This window comes from Onychostruthus taczanowskii, unplaced genomic scaffold (genome assembly GCF_017590055.1).
Source record: "Onychostruthus taczanowskii isolate IOZ18803 unplaced genomic scaffold, ASM1759005v1 scaffold34, whole genome shotgun sequence".
NCBI lineage: Eukaryota > Metazoa > Chordata > Aves > Passeriformes > Passeridae > Onychostruthus > Onychostruthus taczanowskii.
Genome location: NW_024500794.1, coordinates 3,159,048 through 3,182,727, shown reverse-complemented (window position 1 = coordinate 3,182,727; position 23,680 = coordinate 3,159,048). Strand labels below are relative to the sequence as shown.

At 48.7% G+C, this 23,680-nt stretch overlaps 1 protein-coding gene across 1 annotated transcript; it reads left to right on the top strand.

Annotated features, from left to right (window-relative positions):
• Positions 1 to 1,199: 1,199 nt before the first annotated feature.
• Positions 1,200 to 23,504, top strand: LOC121339265 (galactosylgalactosylxylosylprotein 3-beta-glucuronosyltransferase 1-like). The gene is made up of 5 exons (XM_041410937.1): positions 1,200 to 1,254; positions 20,424 to 20,568; positions 20,884 to 21,422; positions 22,610 to 22,906; positions 23,406 to 23,504. The coding sequence occupies exons 2-5, from the start codon at positions 20,457 to 20,459 to the stop codon at positions 23,490 to 23,492; spliced, it is 1,035 nt and encodes a 344-aa protein (XP_041266871.1). The 5' UTR covers positions 1,200 to 1,254; positions 20,424 to 20,456; the 3' UTR covers positions 23,493 to 23,504.
• The last annotated feature ends 176 nt before the right edge of the window (positions 23,505 to 23,680 follow it).

Sequence of the window (23,680 nt, the reverse complement as noted above, 5' to 3'; positions counted from 1 at the left end):
GGTCCCCACCTGAGCCTGGGACTGTGCTACTTTGTGTGCCTCGTGGTTTGCTGAGAGCTGAAACCTCTTCAGGAGAAACTCCTGGAATATAGCAGTCACAACCCTCAGAAGGGTAAGGGAGGGATAGGTGTGTGCTGTGCAGCCCAGTGCAAGGAAAAGTCTCCTAGAGTAGGGCTGAGGTGTGACAGCCCCCACTTCTGCCCTCTGTGCATCCAGCCCCAGCTGGGAGCCTGAAGGAAGAGCTGCTTGTCACACCCCGCTTCAAGCAGCATGGTGACTTTATAATGGCAGAGAAACAGCTCCTAAGGGAGACAGGTAGGGGAAAACTGAAGCGGGCTGGTTTTCTACTCCCATTTAACCTGCTCCGAGGCAGAGGCCGCCAGACGAGGCATTGGCTGTGGCTGTTCATGTGGCCAGAGCAAAGAATGGCCCAGCGGCTGCCGCAGTGGGAAGTGGTTGCACCGACATCACCATCATCCCGCATCAGGGAAACTGAGGCACGCAGTGGCGACTCGCGCATCAAGCAGCAACTGGGGGACCAAATTCCAGAAGCACTGTGGCCGCTGGCTTCGGGCTGTGACTCCCAGGTTGCCTTCTAGACAGCCAACCCGCACGGGTTGTAGCCATCGCAGGTGGCTCTTTCTTGAAGCAGCCGGAGCGGGAAACCACCCCAGCACCGGTCAGCGGCAAAGAGAGATCCTCGGCGCGGGTAAAAAAATCCCGCCCCTCGCCTCCGGCGGGAAGAGCAGCAGCCGGCCGGGGCAGGGCACCCTCCCTCTTCGAGGGCGCCGGGCCCCGCTGCGGGCGGCGGGGGCAGCGCTGCGGCCGTGCCCGGCCCCGCTCGCCTTTCCCCGCTTCCCGGCCCGGGCCGCCTCCCCGCCGCTCCTTCCCCCCTCACGGGCTCCGCGCTCGCCCCTTCCCCGCTTAAGGTGGCCCCGCGGGATGCGCGGCGCGCAGGAGCCGCTGCGGGCGGCCCTCGGCGCTCCCCCCACCCCCGGCACGGGGTGGCCTTAAATCGGCTCCGCGCCGCGCGTAGCCGCATCGCCGGCGCCGTCTGAAGGCGGGCGCCGCCATCCGCCGGCAGCGCCGACGGGCCGGTCCCGGTGCCGCTGCCGGTGCCGGTGCCGTTCCCAGGGCGCAGGGAGGACACGCCTCCGCCCGGCGGCGGGCGATGCTCCCCCGGCAGCCCCCGGCGCGCTGCCGCCCCGCGCCCGGCGCCCCGGCGTCTCCGCCGTGACCGGCCCATCTCGCCAGGTAAGCGGGAGACCCCGCTCGGGCACCGGGGCTTTGGGGGTGGGAGCAGCGCCGGGGATACAGCGGTGACCTTGCGGTCCCCCGGCGCTTGGCGCTGCAGGGGTGCCGTGCCCCGCGACCGGCAGCTGTATCCCCGAACTTCATCCCTGCTCAGCGCCAGAACCGGTTCCGCGCTTGACGGGGAGCGCCTGTCCTTTCATCCCCCCACACCTTGGTCCGGACACCTTCCAGGGGTGCGACATCCCAGTCCCAGGCTGGAATTTTCCAGCTGCGGGGAGATGCCTTCATTCCTGGTGTGTGTCCACCCGGGAATGTCGCCGCCGGGATCTCCGAGCAAGGGTACCCAAACGCCGGTCCCGGGCACGCCGCTGCTCCCGGAGAGCTTTTATTGCGCCTCTTGGTGACAAAGAGCGGAGAAGCCAAACTACAGAAGGGCGACAAGGGGGTTTGTGTACAGGCACTGGTAGCCTCGCTGGGAACCGACCCCAGGCGGGCGTCCCAGAGAGAGGCTCTGGAAACGTGGATTGGGAGAGGGCAAGAGTAGGTTTGGGGAAGAGTTCTGCCCGGTTCTACTCCTGCCTCACACACGGGCGTCTGCCGAGGGATGCAGTTGCTGGTTTTCTGGAGCAGCTTGGGGTGGATCTTGCTAGGCGAGTTGGAAAGTAGTTTTTTTTTGCCTCCCGCTCCAGCCATTGACCCATCCAGCCTCGGGCCAGGGGAGAAGAGGGAGAGGCTCAGCAGCTAATGCATGACAGAGGGAAACCCCTCAAGGTGCTGCAAATCTGGAGCGAAGAAGCCAGTTCCTCAGTAACCCCTTAGGGAAAGCTGCCAAGGGGCAATTTCTGTGCAGCTGGGGAGATGGGGTGTTGGAATCAGCAGGGCAGCACCAAGCAACACCATAGCAGAGCAATAATGACAAGCTATAAATACCTGTCCGGTAACTTGAAGTCCACACAGCTCAGCAAGTGAGTAGGGGAGAGTGAGCGATGCAGCCACTGCAGGTGCTTTCAGCTCATTTTTCGGACCCAGAGGAGGCTTCCTTGTGCAAAGCACACATGCAGAGAGTGTGGCAAGGTGCAGCAATTTCACACATGAGTCTGATCACCCACTTCTGCTTGGGCTTAAATCTCATCAGGTGCAAAAAGGGAAAAATGGGTGGGGAGGTTCACACCTTGTACCTCTGGACAGCCAGCAGAAGTACAAGGCACTGACCTCACTAGCCTCAGACAGACTAGGAACAGGGGCCATAGAGCACTTCCACAAGCTGGGAGATAGGTGCACAGAGAGAGCAGGATAGGAACCTCACAGAAGGGAGGCCATCAATATTCTAAAATGTGATTCCTCAGTAGGAGATTATGGGGACCTCTGTCTCGGGAAATAGAGAGAGTTACAGGGCAGCAGGAGGCCACTGGCAGAGCTGTATCACAGCCTGTGTCGCATCTGTTTGCAGCTGTGCACGCTGCCAATCCCCTTTTCTCCGTGTCCTGGAGCAGCATGTGGGGGCTCACCTTTGCTTGGTGCCTGCTCTATGGTTTCCTGGAATCTCTCTGTTGGCAGGCACAGCAGGGATACAGCGCCGGTAGCTGAGCACACGCTGTGCCTGCCCGGTGTGAGGCCAGGAGCTCCATGACTGTGATTCCTGCCCTCCCTCCCCCCGTCCCTGCCAGGAGTGACTTTGGTGTTGCTTTCAGGGCACTTCAGTCTGCATTGAATTAAGGCTTCGCAGAGCAGTTAAGGCACAGAGGTAGATGTGCAGCTAACACATCGTATTGGGTGTTTCAGAAATCTGGTGAGACCAAGTTAAAGCTCTTTGGCATTTTGAATGCAGTAACAATAATAGTAGTAATGATAATAATAGTAATAATAATTATAACAATAGCAAAATCATCTAGGCAACCTTGCAATCCCAAAGCAATTCAACCAGCTGACACAAAGCACAGCTGAGATGCAGCCACCTTTACAACAAAGGGCCTCAGCCTGGCTTGCAAGACACTTGAACAGCCATGGGATAGAAAACAAAGCAGTTGGGCTGAGGACACTTGCTCCCACGACAAGGGTTTCAATGAGGGGAGCTCCCGCACCTTTGGGCTTTGTTACAGTGTCATCTGGGAAGACTGTTGCCTAGGGAGCTGTACAGAGCTATACAGCAGCAAGAGAGAAAACACTTCCACAATACACAGCCCTTCAATTCATATTCTTTCCATGGTTTTGGAATATTTTGGTGCCTGTGTTCTCTAATGACATCTTCCCTGCAGAGTGTCCAAGGTTGTACTGGACAGCTCAAGGCTGTGTTTTCCTTTCTTAATGCCTATGAAGCACTGGTAAAGGTGCTTTTTGGCAGGAAACTTTCCCCTGCTTCAGCAGCAGGCCAGGAGATGTCCTTTGTGTCCGAGACCAAAGTTGTACCTAGCAGGCAGCTTGCTGGCAGGAGCCTGCATTGGATTGTCTCCAGCTGTACCCCTGGATGGCTTTCCTACCCTCTTCACCACGGTAATCACCTGCCAATGACAGTGCTCTACACATCCCTGTGTTTCTCAGTGCCTTCACAACTCCAGCCTTGGCTGCCCCTCTCTCCCAGGATGCTGGTGCACAGTCACCTCCTGCTTTCCTCCAGTGCCTCAGGAGGCAAAATTCCTCTTCCAAACATAAGAAGCCACCCCACGACTGCATCCACCTCCTGGAACTACTTCCAAGGCCTCTTCTTCCTTGCCTTAAGCACTTCTGATGGTCTTTCCTGTTCACAATACTTGGGAGCAATAAAGACGTGTTGCAAGCCTTCATATGTATGCCTACAAGGGATGAGATATTCGATAGGCTTCAAAGACACCCTTTACTGAGCATGCAAAATTGCTCTGAGAAAGCTCTGCAATTATTCTGCAGGATGTACACAGGAAAGATGATATCTGTCCCCTTCCTCCTTGTATCTAATTGTTCCTAATAAAAGAAGAAGCCTAAAAAGGAGGTAATAAGCCAGACTGGAATCTGGGTCCCACACACCTCCAGGGCCCTGGAGGAGTCTAAAATCACTCTGCCATTTTTGCTCCTGGCCTTTCTACCTAATAATAAGCATTACGCTTTTCTGCACCGTTTCCCATCCCAAGATCTCCAAGTACTCTGCATGTGTGATTAAGAGCACTCCCTGCCCACATACAGAGCTGTTTGTCAGGATGACTACCCCCTCTTTACAAGGGAGACACGGCAGCTCATCACGTCAGAGCTGAGACAGCCCCAGATCATCTGTCTCACAGGCGAGAGGGAACTGCATCTCTGGGAAGCACTTGCTGGGAAGAAGCTCAGCCTAACAGGACTGCCATTTAAAACCTACCAGTACCACAAAAGACTAATAAATACAGGGCATGGACGAGACCTGGGGCTGTCAGCACCCTCATCTTGGGTGTACACATGACTGCCTAAGACCAGTTCTTTGAAAGGGACATTGGTCAGACCCCACTGATTCCTCCAGGCTGGGGTACGTCTCCAAACCACTCCTCAACCCTTGGTCAGCACACTTATGAAAATTTGGTCCTTTAACCTTTTATGCTGTTTTAGGCTGTGCAGGCTCATAATTAAGAGTTTGAAGTCTGTTCTAGCTTGCTGTCATGTGGCATTAGTGCTCCCAAAGGCCTTTCCTTAAAACTCAAATTTATCTACTGTGCCAATGTTCCCAAGTGTTTGATCAGCTACCTTGCTGGCCTCCTCCACCACACAATGTGGGGGGCTGTCTGACATCTTTCTGCCTGAGATGAAAACATTGCACTCTGCAAATTTCTGGGGTTTATAAAATGTGATCTAAGTTTCCTCCTGAGACACAGCTTCCCAGGTCTGAGACACAGAAATGGGATCCACAGCTCCAGCAAAGGGACCTTAAGATTTTGTTTGCTGTTCATCCATACTCTGATCAGGTAATCCCACTAATGCCTGGCTCACATGGAGAGATTCCTTAAAATGGGGTTAGTTAGCTCAGGAAGACACATGAGGAGGGACATAGGGGTGAAAAACAAAGCAATCAACAGCACAGAAGAGGGAGAATGAATGCTTCTCTACAGGGCTTTTCTCAGTAGAGGAACTGGACTGCATTCAGGAAAACATGAAAGGTAGCAATTTGATGATAAAAGTATTTTCCCATGCTGTGCATTGTGACATAAGGAGCTCTGTGCTACAAGGTGCTGCTGGTGCTGAGTGTAGGATTCAGGAAGAGTAGAAATTGTGATGGATAGTAGGTTGTTCATCACTAGACAGGGCAGTCCACTTGAAAGATACTTAAATCTTCAGGGCTGAACCTCTCACATCCTCTAGCATAGGATTTTTTATGCCTTCCAAAACCCCCAACACTGATCAATGTAAGACGAAGGACAAAAGGACACAGACGTTTTAAGTGAAGATCACTAGGGCATATTTTCGTTTCCAGGCAGAAGCAAAAAAAAAGTATTTTCCAGCCTGTGTGCTGACACTTAGCTCTTGTAGGCTTGGGTTTTGTCAGCTGGAGCAGGTTCAGGTTAACTTCTGCTGAGATTTGAGCTCGTCCAGTGGTGCTTACACTGCCACTTCCCCTGCCCCTGTTGTGGATTTTAGCAGACTGCCAGTGTTCTGGCAACTTTATGTGGTGCTGGTCTATGAATAATACTGCATTGCAAAAGGAAATGGCTTTCTTTGGATGTTACCTCTTGTCAGTGGGAGCAAGGGCATTTATTCCCAGTACAGCCAAGCAAAGTGCTGGGATTACTTGGAGCTGAACCGGGTTAGCAGTCGGCCAATCTCAGCTCTGGATAAAAGATTTTAGAGCAGCAGTGTTGTCTCGTTCTGTAAGTTCACGGTGGGTCTGTGTGTGGGAGTACAGGGCACATGGGAACTGTGATTTGCTAAGCAAAGCAGGATTGCTCCTTGGCAATCCTTGTGTGGGAGAACTGGGAGGAAAAGCCAAAGGCCAGGCAGGCAGCAGTAACTTGCAGACCCTTCCTCCCCTGAGGTGATGCTCCCCTGGGGCGTTGCAGGGCAGCCTGGCTTCTAAAGACATTCTCCTTAAGGGCAGGGTTTTAGCAAGGTCCTCTGCTCTCAACAAAAATCTCCCAGTGCCTCTTGATAGAAACAGCACAGTTGATCCTTGCCTGGCAGGAGTAGAGGTTGCTGGCTCCTCTCCCCTTTCATGCCCCAGTTGTTAAAGTAGGATAGTTAACATTCATCTTGTCCTGACCCTCCCTCGTTCTGAAAGCTAAAAACATCTGTAAAGGGGTATTTCAACTATGACTGGCAGATTTAATTTATTTTTATGTTTATGTCCATAGCTATGAGTTAGGCAACAGTGCTAGGCTTCATGAAAGCCCTGCCTGTGACCACAGCAATGGGACTGGCATTCATTGGGGTAATACTGCACAAAGTGCCACTCCAGAGACCAGTGCTGGGTGAGCCTGTGTGACAGCAGAGGATCTTGTCCTCTCTGCTCTGCTGGGCTGCCTTCCTCACCGGTCCAGCCATTGTGTTCATTGTGTCTCCCCTCCACTTTCTCCAGCACAAATGCCAGGGTGATCTTAACTTTCTCCCTGCTGATACCTCATCCCCTGGATCCTTCTCTCCAGAGGCCCTTCCCCCAGCCCAGATCCACACAAAGGTGAAAAGGAAGGAGGAGACGATGACTTTCCTCTATCTGCCAGCTTCTCTCTCCACCTCTGATGTGAATGAGGCCCTTCATGGTTTTCTCTTGAGCAAACACAGATGCTTTTGTTTTATGGGCTTGTGGGATGGGATGGAATTAATAAATCAGAGCGCCAGTGCTGTGCCACCACATTCCTGCAATTTTAAGGCAAGATCACACACAAAAAAAGGGCAGAAACAAAATAGGCAATCTCTTCAGAGAGCACTCAGATGATTTGACTGTGCCTCCTGCTTGCTGTCCCACTTGATCTCCTGCTCCCTCACCCTTGTTCATTCCTCCTCCTCCTTTCTGCGACTTTCGCATTCCCATTAACCTCATTTCTTCTGTTCCCTTTCCCTTTCTCAGGAATCACTTTCAGTCACACCTTAGTTGCTCACCTACACCTATTTTTCTTCTCTTGTCTTTCTTTCATTTATGTTTTCTTTACCCTAACCCCACACTAAGGTGTGACCACGGCTTGTGCATCCGGGTATGAAGTTCAGTGCCCTGCATGTAAGCCGAAGAATGAGGAATGCCTCAGCTTTTTCACTGTGGAATGAAATGTCTGCTCTTACACCTGCTTCCTCCACCCCACTTCTGTTTTTCCTCCTAAGAGTGTTGCTGCCTGAGAGATTCAGTGAATGACTCTGAGAATAAAACACAAAGTATTACTGTTCTCCTCTCAGACGTGGTATTTAACAGTGTTCCTTTGAGCAAAATGAGATCCTGCCCCAGAACTGGCAGACCCTTTCCTTCCTTGAAGGAAAACCAGAAATGCTTTGCCTAAAATTAATTCTTTTGAGCCAAGAGACAAGTTTTAACATCTGTGCTTGGCTACCACCAGGTGGTAAGGAGCTAGGAGAAGGTTTTTTTCCTCCCCTGTAATTAGCTAACTGTGTGTGGGGCTTCAGGAGGACAAAGTGAACTGTGTGGTTAGTACAAACTACCAGCAAGGGGCTGAGACAGTTTTATTCACTGCGCTGGTTGTTTTTTCTCTAATGAGCTTAGGCACTTGAAAGTCATTTCCCCAGAGTGCTTATACATTGTTGTGCTTATCTTACCTGTGGGGGAACTGAGGCACTGAAGCAGGTGAAATGATTTGCCCAGATCCACATACTGACGCATAGTTGAAGCCAGAAAAAGAACCAAGAAATCTTGTTTCACAGTTGACTGCTTTATCCTCTGGCCTCAGAGGAGGCCAGCAAAGACCTTTATCTTGTTTAGATGAGTGGATAGTCATTCCAAGAGGGCGCTGGGGCAAGGATATCTTTCTGTACTAATACGTGTCTTAATGAGTCCTGTTGCTAAGCGGCTTCTATGATAGATCATGCATCTTCTTCACTAAGCATTGAAATAATTTTTTAATCATTAAAGCTAATACAGAATCCTCAGAAACATCCAAATCTCACAGCAGGGGCTGAAATTAGCAAGCAAACAGAAACCAAATCCTGATTATCCCTGTGCACCTCTACAAAGCCCACAAGCAGCGTCTGCTGAAGTCAAACACGAGCCTGGCTGAGCTGTATCTCAGCGCTGGGCTGGCCAGTCAGAGGCAAGCTGGCAAATCCTGCTGCTCCATGGTCCACAGCAAGTCTTTTCCTCCCTCAGACGTGTGTGCTAGCTCCTCGTCTCCATGGAGCAATAGAAAAGGAGGTAGGAGTGTGAATCGTTGACCCCAGATAGCTGAGGCATCCCCTGGCAGATCTTTAGGAAGGAGAAATTATTTGCATTTTGTCAAGTGTTATTAAGTGGCAGATCTCAGCCTGGCCAAGATTATTCCCCCAGCCTATTTTTGTTTTCTTTTTGCCCTTGCAACCACCTCCTCCATCCTACTCCCACCAACCTCTTACATTTTCTGTTTTGTGAGCAATTAGTTATTTCAGGTGTTCTCTCCAGTCAAGTCCCCTGCTCTGCCTTAACTCATATGTCTGCTCTCCAGCATGGGATACCAACACCTCTTGAACTGTAGCTGCCCACAGGCTTCTCCATAACTCCTCCAGTAATCCCAGTGTGTTTCCCATTCTGGTTAGCAGCTCTCATACTGTTTCTTATTTTCCTCAAACCTACAGTGCTCAGCAGCACATCATCCAATTATAACAGGAGGGCTTTTTTACAGCCAAAGTGAGGTTTCTAACTTCTGTGTTAGAATAAGACTCTTGGAGCATTAAGGGAAACACAATAAATCTCTTATTACTTGATATGCATCAACAGCTCCATTACAAGGGAACAGGACCATTACAAAGTCACAGGACACCAATAAGCATATTGCTAAGATCATCTCTGATGACCTCTGTGTGGACTTTTAGGGGTGAATATAGTTTACCTCAAAGGATTCTTTGGGAAAGGATAATTTAAAATTGCACTTGCCTCCTCTAAGAGCCTCTCTTGTCATCCTCTTGAGAATAAATCCAAGACTGTTCCTGTATCATGACCAGTCTCCCCACCTGTGCTCCTAGTCATGTCAGTCTGCTAGACAAATTCTGTACACTTCTTCCCACCTAGCAGCCTCTTCTGGAGGTGCTGCAGAGGATGCTTGTGGCTCTTTTGTCCACACCAGCTCCTGTTCAGTGGTAGATAAGCTGCCATCTCAGCAAGTTTTATTCATGGTCCATCAAGCCATGCCAATCCAAGCCACACTTGGATTGTAACTCTCTTGCAAACCAAGTCCTGGAGCTGTTAAACACTGGTGCAAAATAGTCACTAGGCAAGATTTCTGCTCTTGTGTACTCCCTTCTGCACTGCACTTACCAGATTGATAAAATCTGATACCAAGTAATTCTTTCCTAACCCAAACAGGGGTCCTAACCTGAGCACCATAACAAACACAAATGGCCTAGAAATTAGTATACAGCAGCCGAAGCAAAAATCCAGTTTCTTCCTTCTTCCTTCCCAAGCAGTTGTTGGATGTTTCCTCTATCTAGAAGCTGTTGCTGGCCCTTCACGGGTATGTTTTGCAGAGCTGGTGACGGATGGAGGTAGTTCACATGTGCATGTGTGAAGCTAGAAATACCTAACCTGGCTTGTTGACTTCCACAAACATCCTCATAACCAGAGAGAACTTTCCTTCTGTGAGCACAAGGAGGGAGCCAGATTCATCCCCAGAATCAGGAGATATTCATATCCACCTCTCAGATTTACAGCAGCAGCCCATTTCTGGTTTTAACAAAAAAACACTCTTTGTCTGCCCTGATCTTCCAGGCCAACTTGGTCTGCATTGGAAGCTCCAAGGGCTCTCAAACTGCAGAGAAGGGTTCAAAAAAAGCCTAGTTCATCTTCCCTCTCCAGCCAGAAGTATCTATTCATCATTTCTTCTGTCCAAGGCCAACTGGCAGCCCATGAATGTGAAAGTAAGGTAGGCAGGACAGCACTGCCCAGCACACCCTGAGTGCAGAGGTGTAAGAGCTGTGGGGACACATCTCCCAGGGTTATTGTGGTTGTGTTTGTGCAAAGATGATGCTCCAGTCTCAGGAAACAGATTGAGCAGGCAGATCCCCAGCCTGGGGGAGGATCAAACCCCTTTTGCATCCAGGCCTAGGGCAGCCTGGAGCACACAATTTCACAGATAGGCCCGTGAGTACAATACTGCACAGGCTGACATCCCTCCCAAGGGAAGGTTTATAAACACCACATGCAAAGGTACTTTCAGACCAGGCTGCTTTCATGTGCAATTAAGGAGCGTGGCAGAGAGCAATCCCTATACAAGTGAGCCCTATGGCAAGCTCCATGCACTCTAAGAGAGAGAGTAACTTGTTTCTCATGCTGTGAGCTCGTCTGCTCTCAATTCCCTCACTGCCTTCCCTGCCTTCCCAACAGACTCTTCATTTTAACTGTGCAAGACATGGAAAAACGGAAACCAAAACCCACATCCTTTTTTTCTGGTAGGCTTGGATTGTTGTTAGAAAGGGGCATGTGACTTTTGCTACTCCTCAGCTCCATCTGTTCACCCAAATGCATCCACTGGTTACTTTTTCTACAAAATAAAACTTACTCTGATCGTGCTGCAGGATATATACTAGCAGCTGCTGCCAGTGCCCAAGTTAGATATTGCTCCCCTGGCATTCCCAGGAGGTGGGAATTGCATATGGGTCTCTTGATCTCAAACACCTTGGCACATTATTTGAATGTGGCCTGCCAGTAGTCCAGAGTCAACAGCTTCCCCGTTAGGACAGGGAAGGACAGCAGGACTGTCCTAGCAGGACACTGACCATCAGCTTCCTGCCCCTTCTTTCTTTTGCTCTCTTCTTCCCTTTTTATTTCACAAGCAGAAGGCAGAAAAATAAACACTGTCTGCTGACTCTAATTTTCATTCTAGTGCTTCTTTTAATCAAGCCCAAGCTATACAGATCAGCTGTGGCATTTAAGGTACAAATCAAGCAGCAGACCATAACGTATATCAATTGCAAAAGACAATTCTCTAGGTGCCAATTTATCCATTCTGCGTTTGTTTCTAAAAGTGTCCGCATGACACTTGGATGCTGCACAGCAAGTGGCAAATATAATGAGTGCTGATGATTTATTTGGAGGAAGAAATCGGAATTAGCATTTTGGACCGCCTGAACCAGTTACAAAGTGAGTGTATTTCACACAGCTCAGAGAGCTGCAACAGCAAAAATGTCCACCAAAGACACCAAAGTGGTGTTTCTGCTCTCTGTGATCTCATACAACCAACACCTGCATGATGTAGCACCAGTGCTGTCCAGTGTCCTCTCTGTCTTAATCTATATGGAGCAGCCACCCACAAAAACATTCCACACAAAGTTGCTGTTTGCACAATGCTTTTATTGATCACATAATTCAGCCAGCATTCCCAAATAAAAACTCAGGGGATTTCTTGTCTTTACACTGCATTCATTCTCTGCCCACAGTTCTCTCCATACAATAACAGATCAGGGCTCTGATTCTTCAGGGGGCCAGCACACACATGTAACCATTAAAATGCCAGTGTTTTCACAGATTTTGGGAAGACAGTAGACATATTTAGCTACACTGGTGTTTTAAATGACATGACTGCTGCCCCACTCATTTGCACTGTGATTTCAGCCAGAGCAGTTTCTCCTTTGCTTTCTTTTGCCCTCCCAAGGAGTAATGGGGAAGTCCAGCAGGGAAGAGCATTTCAACATCGCCTTTGAAAGCAGGAGGAAAACAAGCTGTCTAAATCAATCAAGAGTGTGCATTAGTGATAGCTTGTTCCTCTGGAGGTCTGCATTTGATGTCACATTGACACTCAGCTGAGATCAAAGCCTGTCTCTGTATCCTGGCTGCTATCAGAGGAACAGCATTGGCCTTTGGGCCCCATATCTTTACAAGGACCTCGTGATCAATGTGATTTTTTTTCCCCTCCATAACAAGCACCTGTAAAATGTAGTTATCCATCAAATAATGCCTGATGCCTTTTTCTCTGGAAAAGTAATTCCACTCCATCTTTGAAAATGTTCTGGAAGGCAATACTATAGGTTTTTCCTTTCTGCTTTTGTAAAAAAAGCTGTAAAATGACAGCTCCCACTCCTGCTGAACAGGCATCAGCTATTAACTCAGTAGGGAAAGCTCTGAATGAGATAGACAGAAACTTTGGGACAATCCACTATTGTTTTTGCTTCCTTAGAATTATTTCGCCTCCTTGGAAAATGCTGCATTTCTTTTTTTTTTTTTTTCTTTTTTTTTTTTTTTGGCTAATGCAGATATTGGGCTGATTCATGCTGATACGTTTGGAATTATTATTCTGTAATAGTCATCAGCATCTATAAAGGACCTCAGTTCTGCCAGAGCTCAGCAGCAGGGAAGAGGAGCTGACGTCTGAATAAACCCCTGAGTTCCCTTTCAAGACAGGATAACTCCAAGCTTAGAGGTCTTTCAGGAGAGAGCAAGCTTTCTCAGGAGACATCTGGTACCCCCTGCTTCTCTTCAGGCCAGAGCTGCTAATCTTTCTCCGGGTATTTCTGGCACCCCTGGATTACGGCTCTGCAGTGCAGGGAAATTGTGCTGGGGCAGAGGGCTGTGTCCCTCTGAGTCACAGCCCACCCCTGCCTATGCTCAGGGGGCAGGAATGTGGCAGCAGGTTGCATGGATCAATCGTGAAGGACATTTGGGTCTGGGCTGATTAAAAATAGCCTGGCTTAGACCTCCTTTTTCAGGCTCTGGAAGGCTCCCTGCAAGGACGGGCTTTGCAGCCAAGTTCAAGGTCTAGTCTGTATTCAAACTGGGTTATCTCCATTCCTGCTGATAGCCCAGATAGGGCCTGGATACCCTTGATCTACCTGGGGATAGCAGGCTGTGCCACGTGCTGTCTCTAACGTATTGGCTCCTGAGGGACCTAGCCAGCAGATTTAATTAGCTCCGTTCAAGTTTCTTTTTTGTTTTCTGTTTGTGGGTTTTGTTGGATTTCTTTTGGCTTGGAAGAAATCCCTGTATAAAGCATCACCCTCTTTCAGTCCATGCTCCCACATGTCTACAAGCCACATGGTTAGGACAAGGATGCTCTTCAGAAAGGTGCTGTATCAAGCTGTTTACGGACCAAGCTTTGGGGAATGCTCAACTTGGCTTCATGTGGGCAGTGGAGGGATGGGGGTGGTGCATGGTGTATTCCCAAGGGACAAGCCTGGTTTCTGGGCTGAAGTAACTGTGTTCCCGTATGCAAAAGGGATCAGAGCTGGCAGGAGAGGATGAAGTCTTTCTTTGCTTTGGAGGAAAAGGTGTAGGGGCTTGGGAAGGGGCAGCTGTTTCATTGGGAGTGACTCACTTCCTGGGGAAGTTGTCCCTACAGGAGCCTGCGCACCAAGGGACAGAGTGTTGATGGGGCTGAGCCTTGAAACTACACAGCTGCTGATAGTTCTGCTCTTCCTGCTGTGGGGAAGGACCTGCCATCCTTCCCTGTATTGTTTTATTATTTGTAGTTCCCTGGATTTTGTCTCTCCAGGGGACTCGGTTAATTTTCCTTTGCACTCTCTCCCCATGAGCAGTAGGGGAGTGCTCACCTCATTCAGATTGCAGGTGTCACTTGCCTGCAGCCCTTCAGCAGGTCTGCAGCAGAGAGACAATAAAAACCCCAGCAGAAGAGCATTCTTATACCTTGGGTCATAACCACAGTCTCCTACTATTGCCTGGGCTACTGGGATGTCAAGATCCCAGTTGTGGGATCAGAGCCTTTCTCTTCCCTGTTCCATCCACCTCTCCTATGAAGACAGGCTGAAGGAGTTGGGGCTGTTCAGCCTGGAGAAGAGAAGGCTCTGAGGAGACCTCAGAGCACCTTCAAATACCTAAAAGCAGCGACAAGAGAGCTGGAGAGGGACTCTTTACAAAGGCATGTAGTGAAAGGATAAGGGGGAATGGGTTCAAACTGAAAGAAGGTAGGCTTGGGTTAAATATTAGGAAGATGTTCTTCATTTTGAGGGTGGAGAGGCAGTGGCCCAAGTTGCCCAGAGTTGTTGTAGATAGCCCATCCCTGGAAGTGTTCAAGGCCAGCTTGGATGGGGCTTTGAGAAACATGGTCTAGTGGAAGGTGTCCCTGCCAACAGCAGAGGAGTTGGAACTAGATGATCTTTAAGGTCCCTTCCAATCCAAAACAGTCCATAATTGGATGATTAACATCTCGGTTCCGAGAAAAACTGGAAGCGAAATGTTGATCATCCAATCTTTTTTTTGCCCCCCCCCTCCCCCCCGTCTCCGTCTCTCTGGGTGCCTCCCAGTGAACCCCGGCCAGCCCCGGGTCGGCAAACAGCGGGGGAGCAGCCCCGAAGTGACTGACAATGGGGGGACACTCTCTGGTGCCCCGAGGGTACTGAGGGCAGCTAGGCTAGTCACCTTTGCAGCAGAAGAGACGCTGGAGACATCGGTGGAGGGGAAAAGGCCGACTCTGAACAGGGGGCCAATCCAAGGTTTATTCGGAGCTCCCCAGAGAGCCCCACTCCTCAGGGGTGCGCCGTGCTCAGACTGAGACAAAGGAATCTCAAGGTTCCCTTTAAAGGGGGGGAGGAAACCGAGGGGAGATACATTTGCTGACCAATAAAGACCCTCCAGGGATGCAGCCTTAGGGGATGGACATTTGGGATAGCGTATAACATCATCCTTGGGGGGCTGACCCCTGGCTTCGGGCTAATCACTCGACGGCTTTGACCGAAAGATCTAGATAGAAGGGATGGGATGCTGAGTGACTGACAGAGAGCCAGGGCGGGGATTTGGGGGATGATCTCAACACAGGAGAATGGTTACACAGGTAGAGGAAGGGGGTACAAAAAGGGGGACATCATCTGGGGAGAATAAGGGGATACAAAATCAAAACTATTACAAAGTGTTACAAAGTATAAAAGCACACTGCAACACCCCCCCCCCTTTGCTTTTCAGCCATCCTGTTCCAGCAGAGTTTAGAGAAGAAATTGCTACTTTCTGAGCAGAAAACCAAATATGCCTTCCCCCTTCTCTTTCCCACTCCCTCAAGAAATACAGCTGGATGTGAACCCTCAGGCACTATCCTTTAGATCTAGCCTACCCTTTCTGTCCTACAACAATGCCATTCCTGAAGACCTGTCGGGGGGTCAGACGAGTCTCACTGCTGAGAAATGCCCTGTTTTGGCTGTGTTTGCACAGTAATTACCCATGCTTATCCCAGAGCAATAACCCATTCCACCCACTTCTGTGGTTCCTTGAATCCATCCTCCCACTTTATCGTGCACATCTCGAACAGGGAGGCAGCTACTGCCTGGTGAGGGGAAGCGCTGCAGCATCTCAGCCTGTCTCAGTTTTTAGCACTATTGTAGTTTCGACTGAAGGCTCTGATGGGCCCAAGGGAATGAGGGGAGAGGGGACAGCGGCTTCCTGTGCATTTCAGCAAGGCAGGGACTGAGCTGGTGCTGCTCACCACAAATACCGGCGCTGCCATGAATTATGCATTCCTTGTTTAAAGAGAGGTCGCTCTCATCAATAATTGAAAGCTCCCTGCTCTGCCTTCAGCATCACATCTCCCACACCGGGAGTAAGGGAACGCATGAAATCTGCATGGACTTCCTCAAGGTGGCTAGGGGCTGGTGGAGAGAGGCAGCAAAAAGCAGGCAAAATAAACCAAAATCCCCCCTGATGGCTTTGGTGTGTGAAATTAAGAGTCATCTGCAGCTACCTTCCTGTCTGCTCCAGCCCTGCTCCTCACACCCCTGTCTCCTCCCCTCTCCACACCTCTCTCCTCCCAGGGTACACACAGAACAGCAGGCTTGCAAACATGGCTCAAACCAAGATTAAGGAGTGTTTCTTGAAACTTTTGGCTCCATTACCTGAGAGTAGGTTGCTTTGGGCGCTTGCCTAGAAAATCGTTACACTGGATGGCGGGATGTTCCCAAGGGACAGTCTGAACTGTGAAATTTCTCCCTCTGGGAAGGTAAGGATCTTTAGAGCCTGTGTCTCTGACTAGAGCCATACAGTCCTGAGGCTGGGGTTGGTCCAGCATTCAGAGTCTTGTAAACCCGGCTCAGACAGGCTGGCTGCCCTGAACCAGAGGCTGAAAAATCACCTTTCCTGCACAGCAAACTTCTTGAAAAGTGTGGTTCTCATTCTGAATCGGGCAGGCAGAGGGCAGAACCAAAACCTCAGAGAGCTACCAAGGCCCATGTGATCCTAACCATTTCTGAGTTATAAAAAAGGATGTAAATTGAGCAGCTTCTCAACAGGGCTGTAGGAAAATCAGAGGCACTGGAACATGTCAGCCTTATAATCCCCAGTCAGCTGCATCTCTCCCTAACTTTCACCTTTCTCCCATTCCCCCAGCACGTCCTTTCAAATACACTGCAGCTCAGGGAGAAAGTCACTCCCTGGGTCATTTTGCAGCCTGGAATCCTTATCCCTCTCTCAATATCTGGGTTGTCCTGCCTATAACAAATTGTACCCTGTTGGTAATTAGTCAATAACAGATGAAGGGATTGGTCACATGAGATGGTCTGCACCTCAGCCAGATCTTGTTTCTCTTCAGCATCATTCCAGGGAATCCAGCTCTTCCCCCTGTGTGCTTCTCGCCTTGTCTTCTCCTGAATCCTTTCAGAATAATGTCCCCTCTGTCAGAACAGGAGCTTAAGTGGAGACTGAATGGTGCTGCATCCCAGGAGCTGGGAAGTCTGACAAAGCAGCGTGAAGCCAAAGTAGTACGAGAAACATTTTGTCCCTATCATACTCAGCTTTGTGCTCTGTGTGTTTGTTTATTTTTTAATGGAGAAGAGAAGATTGATGGATGAAATTAAGAAGAGGGATGTGTAATTGGAAAACAGCTCAAGAAGGCTAGAGGCAGCATATTGAAGGCATCCATCAAACATTCAGCTAATGTTGTTAAGGGTGTGTAACACAAACAAGGGCTGCAGGAGACACTAGGGGGAAAAAAAAAGAAAAGGAAAGAGAACAGAGAATAGGCAGAACAGGAGAAATAGCAAGGGAGGAGAAGAGCCAGCAAGAGAGTACAATCAATAATATTTGTATTGCAATCACATCCAAAGGCTCCCGTTGGGATCAGTGCTGGACTGTACAAGCACATTAAGAGATGGTCCCTGCCCTCTACAGCTTAAACCCTGGAATTACCAGATGAACGCAGGAGATGGATTTAGATGATCACAAAATTTTCTTCTGATCTTGAATCTCATTTAACAGGATCTACTATGAGAGGGGTTAAAGGCAGAAGGAGGGTAGCTGGTTGTGCCAAGAATACACACTGCAGTGTTTGCCAGCAGGCATGCAATTAATCCAAGCCACTTAGGAGACTTTGGTTTTAATTATAAAAAGTAGGTAAAAATATGTGCAGTAAACCTCTGTAAGCCCCACTGGGGCCATCGGCAGGCTACCCAGAGGCATTGCTATGTGACCGGATTTTGATGCTGTGTTTTCAAAAGGATGGACTGATGCTTTAATGGACCACTTTGTGGGGAATATTCCATGAGGGGTGGACATTAAGAGAATGCAAAAGGCCTTTGTGTGGGTAAGGACAGAAGACAAAGGCTAAAATTATTAGTAAGCCAGGGGATTTCTGTAGTCCTGGAAACAGGGAAGAAAAAAGACTCTGAAGGACTGAGAAAAGGCCAGTGAAAGATATAAAGCAGCAGAGAAGAGTACACATGATGGATGCAGGGGGAGACAGTGGGGGAGACAAGGTAACATTTTAAAGAGAAAATAAAGTATTCCAATAGAGATTTTTTGAAATGGGGTTGAAGTCAGCTCCTCTGTGAGGTTCACAAGTTACCTGGGGCTTTATGCAGGGTTTAACTTTTTTCATCCTTGTTTGCTTTGGAAAAGCAATAGAGAGAAGGTGCACGCAGAAATAAATGAGCACAGAGCACCAGGGGAGTTGCACACACAGGCAGCATCTCCACTTGTTTGCAGTGTTTGGGAAGCATGAACAGGGCTGGGAGAGGGAAGAGGAGAAAGAACTAGAAAAAGAATTTGTTAAAAATTCTTCCAACTCTGATCCACTCTCTTCTGTTCTCTGTTGGTAACATGGCTGCCACAGCTGCCACCTCCTCCTCTCTTTCCCTCCAGAAGGAAACTGAGTTTGCAGCAGTAGCAGGTCTGCTGCATAGAAACTGTATCTGTATAATTAAGGCCTTTTATTAAAGGGAAGTAGCGGTGGCTGCCTGACTCTGGTGCAGGGACATCTGTAATTGCAAGCATACTAGAGGAAGCAAGGAGCTGTGATGACCCTGAGCAAGAGCCTGGGTGGGTCTAGGTATCTGCTGTTGTTAATAGCAATCCTTGGAATTCTTTTGTGGCTCTGTATGTTTTCACAGCCATGAGTGATGGGAAGCTTTACTCTGTGCTGCTACACTGGTAAGAGAAAAGATTTCCTGTAGGGAAAGAAGTCCCTGTTGTGGGTAGCTTCATCCTGCCCTGTGTCTGGCCTGGATCTGTAGCTTACCAAATACCTGTTCCTTTGGGATGAAAGCTGGAAGGACACTCTTGTACCTGCCCCAGACCCAGTCATCAAAAAGCAATGCACTTAAGCAGAGCCAGCATGTTTGCTGCACAAGGCTCCTGCTCACATCACCAAAACACTCCGGTGTGCCTCTGGCCATGCAGCTTCCTTGGTCCACGTCTTCATCAGCGTTTTGTAGCTTGAAAGTAGTGAAATGGGCACCATGGTGTTTCCTGAGTGAGGAGGTAAGAAACATTAAATATTAACACCATTAATGGTTGGCTGGGGGAGCAGTCAGTGGGAATATGTTTCCCTAAGGGACTGCTCCATCATTGGTACCATTGGTGTCTAACAAGAAATGAGCTTGTGTTGCAGTAATTTCCTTAACAGGGCTTATGAACATCCACTTGCCCACCAGAGGACTTGCTGAGACATGCTAGTCTTCTGTCAGATGTGGCTGAAATAGGATTGACAGTTATTGGTGGTAGGGCACTGACGAGTCCTGCAATTGCATATTCCTTGTTTTTGTCAGGACAGCAAGGAAAAATGTCAGCGAAACAATTAAAGACAGATTCTAAGAGGTCCCAGAGGATGAATTTATAATAGCATCTCCTAATATCTTTCAGGAGTACCCTGTGGCTGCTGTCACTGCGGAGCCCTTTTAGACCAGTTGTCATATTTCTTTTCACACAACTGTCTAAGGCTGAAGCAAGACAGTCCTTCCACTCTGGACAGATGAGGAGCTGCTGGACCCAAATCCTGAGCAAAGAATTGCTTTTGAACAAAATGTGTCTGTGTCCCTTTGAGGACCTTGGTTTTAGCTGACTGGCCTTCAGTACACTTAAAAATCCCTGGCAGAGCAGGAATTTAGAGCCAACAAATTTTAAACTCCTTTCAGTCCTTTGTATCAGCATGATGCCATCACTCTCTTCCCTCAAAATGCCTTCAGTCTAGGAGTGCAAGAGGACCTGGTAGGGCCTGGTGGGTACTCCAAAGTCTGATTTCAACGAAATGCTGCAATGGCCAAATGCTGCAAATCAAAAGTAGAAAGGGATGTGGGATAATTAAACATTCAGCAGGCATCACCAGCACTGTGGAATGACCAAGACAGGGATTTCATGGAACACTTAGTAGATGATAGCATGCATGCCCAATTGCCTCAGTGCATCTTCTTGAGGAGGATGAATTAACACTGCAGAAGTGTTAAGAGGTGCTGGCTATCTAGAGGATTCCTGACATCTGACTGTTTTGTCTAGTTGCATATTCAGGCACACAAGTCTTCCACACAGTTCTAAGAAGTTGTAAAAAAGAAGCAAATTAAATGGTCACAACAAAGCTTAGGAATGAACACAAGTCTCAAAGAGGGGGCAAGTAGCAGTCCTCTCCAGCTTCAGAATCAGAATTCACAAGAACAAACCTAACTCAAGGACAATGGTTTCATCATGGGATGGTGAGAGGTTCTTTAGAGCAACAGAAATAGATAAAAGCTTCTATTCAATGGCACCAGAGTTGGCCAAGTTGGATAATGGTTTGGACCTAAGTGTAAATGGATCTCCTTGTAATCTTAGACAACACTTTGCTGGATCAGGGCCAAACATATGTCATGCCTCCCTGCATTTTTGGTGACTGGTATTTTGGAGACCTTACTCTTTTTTCTTTTCTTTTCGGTAGAGAGATGCCTGGGCATTGGAAGCTCCCTGCAGCATGCTGAGGAGACGTAACCTTCTTACCACGCTCCTGATTGCCTTGCCATGGGCTCTTCTCCTAACTTTGTGGCACCAGTACCCAACCACCCACTACCTCAGCCTCCTGAGAAGTAAGTGCAAAAGTTCTGCTGTCAGTGTGCTGGTGGCTGTGATGACTTCTGCTGCAAACCCTCAGCAGGGATGCTCTCTCATGGGAAAGGTTAAACAAAGACAGACTTACCTGAAGGCCCCCTCTGGGTTTGCTGACAGCAGAAACATAAACTGTTCTTAAGAATGTGTTAAACATGCACCTTAGGCTGGTTTTGGAGAGAGGATGAAGCACTAACTCCAGATAGATGTGTGCCTCCCTGAACATGAGGCAGCCTGTTAGTTATTAGTCCTCTGACACGGTTTTTTTCCTTCTTTCTTCCTTTGTTTTGTCCTAGAAGAGACAGACGAGAACGTGACCTCTAAAGCTCTCCTTAATGGTACATCTGCACTGAGAGAAGAAGTCTTCCCATCATGCACTCGGCAGCAGCAAAGCGTAGGAGCAACGCCTAAAATCATCCAGAATTATGTGTACTCCAGGCCTCCCCCATGGTCAGACACCCTGCCAACCATCTTTGTTATCACCCCTACCTACACCCGGCCAGTGCAAAAAGCTGAGCTGACCCGTCTGGCCAACACCTTCCTCCATGTACAGAACCTGCACTGGGTGGTGGTGGAGGACTCTCCGCGGAGGACCAACCTTGTATCCAACCTGCTGGAGAAGGCTGGGCTCAACTTCACCCACCTCAACGTGGAGACACCCAAGAGCCTGAAGCTGGGTCTGTCCTGGATCCCATCCCACACGCCAAGGGGGACACTACAGAGGAACCTGGGGCTGCACTGGCTGAGGGACAGCTTCAGCAACACCGCACCACCAGAAGGCGTAGTCTACTTTGCTGATGATGATAACACCTACAGCCTGGAGCTCTTTGAGGAGGTAAGAAACATAAAATTACATGGGACAGAAAAGCAGAATAGAGCTGCAGAGCCTCTTAAGCCCAGTTGCACTTGCAAAGACCTCGCCCATTCTGCATGCAGTAGCAGCTGGGTATAGGGCAGATGCAAGCTGAAAGGGCAAAGAACATATTTGCCATGCTCTAGGCTGTGGATGTGAACAGCTGGAGTTCCTCTTACCAGGGACCACAGGATGTGTACCTCAGAATTTATACCTCTCTTCAGGGAGGTCTGACCTAATTTAAATAAGCACCTAAGACAAACTTCTGGCAAGGTGTAAATCTGCGCTGTTGTAGGGTTGTGATGGTTAGGGGATGATGGAAGAGTTGTCTGACTTTCTATCTACCTTTACTCCTTGGCTGCCCTTCAGTTCTCCAAGTTCCAGCCACCACAACAGGGCTGTGCTTCTGGGATCTCTGAAGCTTGCCCAGACTTCTGCTGGAGACCTGGTGTTGTGAGATGCCAAGCCTATTGTAAATTTGCAAAAATCCAGGAAACTCTCCTGTCACCAATTTAAGTCAAACTGTACTAAGTCACTTGAAGAACAGAATTATGCATCACAACATATTTCCAGTTTTCAGAGTTGTTAGGTCTCTGTTAAGCTCATCCTTTTTTACTATTTTTAGGTCCTTTCTGACAATTTCAATAAAATCCCATACTTCTAGGCAGTAGCCATGGATGGAAAAAAAAGGCAGGAGGTGGGGGGAGAAATTGGAATAGATGAGGACAAACATTAATCAGTCAGGGAGATTACTTGCATGAGTGTGAAGCTGGAATAAGTGGAGTTGGTAATACAGAGCTAGAGGCTTGGTAAAAGTAGTATTTGGCATTTACAAAACAGATAAAATTCTGCTGTAACAAAAAGGTAAAAGTTCAAATGGGATGAGAAAACCAGAGGTTTTCATTCTTCTGAATGTGGGCACAGAAAAGCAGTGAGTTTGTTGTTCAGAGGACAACGTGCTAAGAATTTGCCTTGTGGCTGTGGAAGCTGTAGCTCTTCAAGCAGCAGCACAGGTGAGCTGGAGCTTGTGCTGCCAAGAGCAATGTGACTGCATAGGACGTCCGTGGAGGAGGACAGGTGCCAATGAAAGCAGAGGATGGTGCACTAATGGGTTGGGACAGACGTGGTGGGGTTGAATTCTCACAGCACTGTCTCTTTCTGGCACACAGATGCGCTACACAAGGCGGGTCTCAGTCTGGCCAGTGGCTTTTGTTGGGGGTCTGCGATATGAATCTCCAAAAGTGAGCCCAGCAGGGAAGGTGGTAGGCTGGAAAACCGTCTTTGACCCTAATCGTCCCTTTGCTATTGACATGGCTGGATTTGCTATCAGCATCAAGTTGATTTTGGAGAAGCCTCACGCCAGTTTCAAGCTGGAGGGAGTTAAAGGAGGGTACCAGGAAACAAGTCTGCTGAAGGATTTAGTGACTATGGACGGGCTGGAGCCCAAAGCAGCTAACTGCACAAAGGTGAGTAATACAAGAAATCTCAAAGATACAGTCTCCTTGCTGGGTCCTGGCTGCTTTTACAGCCTCCTGCCATACTCTACCACCTGCCATTGTGCCTGCCCTATGTTGGCACATGTCAGTGCCAAATGATGCTGGGACAGACAGATGGACAAAGTCTGCTAAATTCTTCACAGATGTGAAGCTCAGAGATAGCTAAGGAGCAGTGCTAGGCATTCTGTGTTAATAAAGAAGGTCAATGTACGATTTGTGCCCAGATTGCTTCTCCAAAATCCAGGAGGATTGGCAGAGGGTTGAGTCTGGACTTTTGTTCTAAAATGATCCCTTCTCCTTGCCACTTTTTCATGTGCCCATGAAGTGTCTCCCATGATCAATCCTCTTCAATCACTTGCTTCAAACAGCTGTGAGCCTCACTTTTCTGAGGATCCCACCGAATGGGTGAAGTACTTTCATAATTTCCATGCTATTCAGAACGCCCTGAACTCTTTGTGCTTCCCTCTAGGTGTTGGTCTGGCACACAAGAACCGAGAGACCCACTCTGGTTAATGAAGGCAAGCGTGGGTTTACAGACCCCAGAGTAGAGGTGTAAGCAGAGAGCCAGCTCCAGGGTGTGAGTATCTTTGTCTTTATTGTTTTTAGCAAGGCAAATAATCTGTGCCTGTTTCTGCTATTATTTCCTCAAAAACTATTTCCTCAAAAACTATTTCCTCTCTTCAATCACTTGCTTCAAACAGCTGTGAGCCTCACTTTTCTGAGGATCCCACCGAATGGGTGAAG

Coding starts and splice junctions, on each gene's coding strand:
- LOC121339265 (XM_041410937.1), top strand. CDS start 20,457: ATGCTGAGGAGACGTAACCTTCTTACCACGCTCCTGATTGCCTTGCCA. Junction 20,569..20,883: donor CTACCTCAGCCTCCTGAGAA/GTAAGTGCAAAA, acceptor GTTTTGTCCTAG/AAGAGACAGACGAGAACGTG. Junction 22,907..23,405: donor AAGCAGCTAACTGCACAAAG/GTGAGTAATACA, acceptor GCTTCCCTCTAG/GTGTTGGTCTGGCACACAAG.